The 5,640-nt window shown below is 42.5% G+C and overlaps 1 protein-coding gene across 1 annotated transcript in view; it reads left to right on the plus strand.

Moving 5' to 3' along the window:
• LOC132780553 (glutaminyl-peptide cyclotransferase-like protein) overlaps window positions 1–4,494 on the plus strand; it is a 14,391-nt gene extending 9,897 nt beyond the window's left edge. Inside the window, exon 7 of the mRNA XM_067462078.1 lies at window positions 1,903–4,494. Coding sequence (XP_067318179.1) covers window positions 1,903–2,048 — 146 coding nt within the window. The 3' untranslated portion in view covers window positions 2,049–4,494. The remainder of the gene's footprint in view (window positions 1–1,902) is intronic.
• The last annotated feature ends 1,146 nt before the right edge of the window (window positions 4,495–5,640 follow it).

Genomic DNA, 5,640 nt, shown 5'->3' on the forward strand with positions numbered 1-5,640 from the left:
TTCCTTTTTTTCATTCCCTCCTTCATTCCTCACCTCTCTTCCTTCTTCCCTTTTTTGTTCCCTCCTCCTTCCTTTGCTTCTCACTCTCTCCACTTCCTTCTCCTTCCTTCCTTCTTCCTCCCCTTTCTCACTCCCTTCTCCTTCCTTCCTTCCTTCCTTCCTTCCTTTTTTCATTCCCTCTTCCTCATTTTCTCTTCCTTCCTTCCCTTTTTCATCCCCTCCTCCTTCCTTCCTTTCTCACGTTCTCCTCCTTCCCTCTTCTCCTTCCTTCCTTCCTTCCTTCCTTCCTTCCTTCCTTTCTTCCTTCCTTCCTCCTTCCTTCCCTTTTTCATTCCCCTTCCTTCCTCATTCTCTCCCCTTCCTTCCTTCCTTCCTTCCTTCCTTCCTTCCTTCCTTCCTTCCTTCCTTCCTTCCCCTCCTCCTTCCTTCCTTTCTCATCTCTCCTTCTCTTTCCTTCCTTCCTTCCCTTTTTTATTCCCTCTTCCTTCCTCATTCTCCTTCCTTCCTTTCTCACCTCTCCTCCTTCTCCTTCCTTCCTTCCTTCCTTCCTTCCTTCCTCCTTCCTTTTCATTTCCTCTTCCTTCCTCATTCTCTCCTCCTCCTTCCTTCCCTTTTTCATTCCCTCCTCCTTCCTTCCTTCCTTTCTCACTCTCTCCACTTCCTTCCTTCTCCTTCCTTCCTTCCTTCCTTCCTTCCTTCCTCCTTCCTTCCCTTTTTCATTCCCCTTCCTTCCTCATTCTCTCCCCTTCCTTCCTTCCTTCCTTCCTTCCTTCCTTCCCCTCCTCATTCCTTCCTTTCTCATCCCTCCTTCTCTTTCCTTCCTTCCCTTTTTTATTCCCTCTTCCTTCCTCATTCTCTCCTCCTTCCTTCCTTCCTTCCTTTCTCACCTCTCCTCCTTCTCCTTCCTTCCTTCCTTCCTTCCTTCCTTCCTTCCTTCCTTCCTTCCTGTCTCCTTCCTTTTCATTTCCTCTTCCTTCCTCATTCTCTCCTCCTCCTTCCTTCCCTTTTTCATTCCCTCCTCCTTCCTTCCTTCCTTTCTCACTCTCTCCACTTCCTTCCTTCTCCTTCCTTCCTTCCTCCTTCCTTCCCTTTTTCATTCCCCTTCCTTCCTCATTCTCTCCCCTTCCTTCCTTCCTTCCTTCCTTCCTTCCTTCCTTCCTTCCCCTCCTCATTCCTTCCTTTCTCATCCCTCCTTCTCTTTCCTTCCTTCCTTCCCTTTTTTATTCCCTCTTCCTTCCTCATTCTCTCCTCCTTCCTTCCTTCCTTCCTTTCTCACCTCTTCTCCTTCTCCTTCCTTCCTTCCTTCCTTCCTTCCTTCCTGTCTCCTTCCTTTTCATTTCCTCTTCCTTCCTCATTCTCTCCTCCTCCTTCCTTCCCTTTTTCATTCCCTCCTCCTTCCTTCCTTCCTTTCTCACTCTCTCCACTTCCTTCCTTCTCCTTCCTTCCTTCCTCCTTCCTTCCCTTTTTCATTCCCCTTCCTTCCTCATTCTCTCCCCTTCCTTCCTTCCTTCCTTCCTTCCTTCCTTCCTTCCTTCCCCTCCTCATTCCTTCCTTTCTCATCCCTCCTTCTCTTTCCTTCCTTCCTTCCCTTTTTTATTCCCTCTTCCTTCCTCATTCTCTCCTCCTTCCTTCCTTCCTTCCTTTCTCACCTCTTCTCCTTCTCCTTCCTTCCTTCCTTCCTTCCTTCCTTCCTCCTTCCTTTTCATTCCCTCTTCCTTCCTCATTCTCTCCTCCTCCTTCCTTCCCTTTTTCATTCCCTCCTCCTTTCTTCCTTCCCTTTCTCACTCCCTTTGGTTCTCAATCAAGAGAAGAAATAATAATAATAATAATAATAATAATAATAATAATAATAATAATTTTCACTTGCATGGAATTGCAAACCTATGTTTTCCTTTGCCAAAGGCGTTCCCGTCCTTCACCTCATTGCCACCCCGTTCCCGCAAGTCTGGCACACGATGGAAGACACCGAAGCCCATCTCCATCCTCCCACCATCCAAAACCTATGTACGATCCTGGCTGCTTTCCTAGCAGAGTATTTGCACCTATAGATGAAAGGCATCCGTGTCATTTGGACAACCTGAGCCATGATCCGATGGAGACTGTTACACAGAACGATATTCCCCATGGGAATGAGGTGCTATGGGAAAGCCGTGAACTGCCATATTGAGCCACAGGTCCTGGAGGAAGTGTTGCCAACCAACCAAGAGGACCACAATCTGTTCAGAAGAGGCCAAATTCAGCAAGAGACTCACTGCTAAAAATAAAAATATTGTGACCAAGTTCCCCTCCAGATCCATTTCAGGGACCTCATTTCATGGCCGAAACCGTCCAAATGCTCCATTTCTTGGTTTCACAAATACCGTATTTCATCGCATAATAGTCGCCTCAGCATAATAGATGCACCCCATTTTTTGAGATGCCCCAGAAATTGTATTTTTGTTTTCCTCGCATAATAGTCGCACCCTCATTTTGTGCTGGTTTCCCTTCCTTCCTTCCTTCCTTCCTTCCTTCCTTCCTTCCTTCCTTCCTTCCTTCTTTCTCAGTTTAAAAACTATATGGATGTTTCTGGAGCTCCACTCTTCTCTCCTCCCTCCGAGACCTTAAGGCAGTTCACAAAACCTGGAATGGAGTTCTTTGGTGAAAGGAGGAAGGAGAGACGATCTGCACAGCAAAGACCTCCATTCCAGATTTTTTTAAACTGCCTTGCCTTGGAGGGAGGAGAAAAGAGAGAAGAGTGGAGCTTGAAAGACCTATATTTTATTGTTTTTGAATACCTTGCCTTCGGAGGAAAGAGGAAGGAGAGAAGAGTGGAGCTCCAGAGACCTCCATTTTATTGTTTTTGAACTACTTTGCCTTTGGAGGAAGGAGAGAGAAGAGAAGAGTGGAGCTCCAGAGACCTCCATTTTATTGTTTTTGAACAACGTTGCCTTCGGAAGAAGGAGAAAGGAGAGAAGAGTGGAGCTTCAGAGACCTCTATTGTTTTCGAATACTTTGCCTTCGGAGGAAGGAGAAAGGAGAGAAGAGTGGAGCTCCAGAGACCTATATTTTATTGTTTTTGAATACTTTGCCTTCGGAGGAAGGAGAGAAGAGTGGAGCTCCAGATACCTCCATTTTATTGTTCTTTTCAGCTTTACCTTCGGAGGAAGGAGAAAGGAGAGAAGAGTGGATCTCCAGATACCTCCATTTTATTGTTCTTTTCAACTTTACCTTCGGAGGAAGGAGAAAGGAGAGAAGAGTGGAGCTCCAGAGACCTATATTTTATTGTTTTTGAATACCTTGCCTTCGGAGGAAGGGGAAAGGAGAGAAGAGTGGAGCTCCAGAGACCTCCATTTTATTGTTTTTTAATACCTTGCCTTCGGAGGAAGGGGAAAGGAGAGAAGAGTGGAGCTCCAGAGACCTCCATTTTATTGTTTTTGAATACCTTGCCTTCGGAGGAAGGAGAAAGGAGAGAAGAGTGGAGCTCCAGAGACCTCCATTTTATTGTTTTTGAATACTTTGCCTTCAGAGGAAGGAGAATGGAGAGAAGAGTGGAGCTCCAGAGACCTATATTTTATTGTTTTTGAATACCTTGCCTTCGGAGGAAGGGGAAAGGAGAGAAGAGTGGAGTTCCAGAGACCTCCGTTTTATTGTTCTTTTCAACTTTACCTTCGGAGGAAGGAGAAAGGAGAGAAGAGTGGAGCTCCAGATTCCTCCGTTTTATTGTTTTTGAACTACTTTGCCTTCGGAGGAAGGAGAATGGAGAGAAGAGTGGAGCTCCAGAGACCTATATTTTATTGTTTTTGAATACCTTGCCTTCGGAGGAAGGAGAAAGGAGAGAAGAATGGAGCTCCAGAGACCTGAGTTTTATTGTTTCTGAACAACTTTACCTTTGGAGGAAGGAGAAAGAAGAGAAGAGTGGAGCTCCAGAGACCTCCGTTTTATTGTTTTTGAACAACTTTGCCTTCAGAGGAAGGAGAATGGAGAGAAGAGTAGAGCTCCAGAGACCTCCATTTTATAGTTTTTGAACATCTTTGCCTTCGGAGGAAGGTGAAAGGAGAGAAGAGTGGAGATCCAGAGACCTCAATTTTATTGTTTTCAAACTGCTTTGCCTTTGGAGAAGGAAGGAAAGGAAGAGAAGAATCAGTCTGCAGTTTGGCTCTGCAGTTTTAAACAGGAACAGAGCTATTTGTTTTGAGGCTAGATCATCCCTCCTCCCCTTCCAGAGGTAAGGAATTTTATTTAAAAACAAGAAACTGGAGGGAAAAAAAACACCAAGATTTTTTTCCTCGCATAATAGTCGCACCCCTTTGATGGAAAAAAAGGGAGGAAATGTGATTATTATTCAGTGAAATACGGTATTTAGACTATGATGGAAGCAGTGTGCCCTCCAGGATGGATCTCAACCACCTACCTCTGGTGCCATTGTCCCTTGCAAGGTCCGTTGTTTTTAAATGTATTGTTAGGCCTTGGGGGCCTTTTTCAGAAGGTTTGGGAGATAAAAGAGTCAACAATTAACAGTTTTTGTCTGGAGTCTCATTGGGGCATAGCACCGGTATAACTCAGGAGGAAACTATTCTTCTCTTTGATTTCTTCTATGAAAAGCAGAAGCAAGAACAGGAAAGAGGAAGAAAGATTGTATCTATCTATATATCTATCAACATCCTCTCATTTCCCAATGTATGCTAACACAGATTAACACAGCTCTCTTTTTATATATATTTCCTCGCAAAATAGTCGCTCTCTTTTTCAAAACTTGCAAGATCAATCATATCTATCTCCTATGGATTATATAGATTAATGCAACTCTTTCCTTAGAAACGTCAAGAACGTTCATAATATAGATGATTTGTAAGATATATATATTTCCTCGCATAATAGTCGCTCTCTTTTTCAAAACTTCCAAGATCAATCATATCTATCTCCTATAGATTATAGAGATTAATGCAACTCTTTCCTTAGAAACACCAAGAACATTCATAATATATATTATCTGTAAGATATATATATATATCTCCTCTCATAATAGTCGCTCTCTTTTTCAAAACTTGCAAGATCAATCATAACTATCTCCTATGGATTATATAGATTAATGCAACTCTTTCCTTAGAAACACCAAGAACATTCATCATATATATGATTTGTAAGATATATATATTTCCTCGCATAATAGTCGCTCTCTTTTTCAAAATTTCCAAGATCAATCATATCTATCTCTTAAAGATTATATAGATTAATGCAACTCTTTCCTTAGAAACGTCAAGAACATTCATAATATAGACGATCTGTAAGATATAGATAGATAGATAGATAGATAGATAGATAGATGTATATATCCTCGCATAATAGTAGCTCTCTTTTTCAAAACTTGCAAGATCAATCATATCTATCTCCTATGGATTGTATAGATTAATGCAACTATTTCCTTAGAAACATCAAGAACATTCATAATATATATGATCTGTGTATATATATATATATATATCCTTACATAATAGTCGCTCTCTTTTGCTGAATGCCAAGAACATTCTCATATATATATATACTAGCTGTGCCCTGCCACGCGTTGCTGTGGCCTATAGTAAAACTTATCAAAGTTGAGGTAGATATCTGGACTATTATGAAAGAGAGGTCCCTACCTATTCCTTCCCCCTTTTCCTCCCC

This window comes from Anolis sagrei, chromosome Y (assembly GCF_037176765.1).
Source record: "Anolis sagrei isolate rAnoSag1 chromosome Y, rAnoSag1.mat, whole genome shotgun sequence".
Taxonomy (NCBI): Eukaryota; Metazoa; Chordata; class Lepidosauria; order Squamata; family Dactyloidae; genus Anolis; species Anolis sagrei.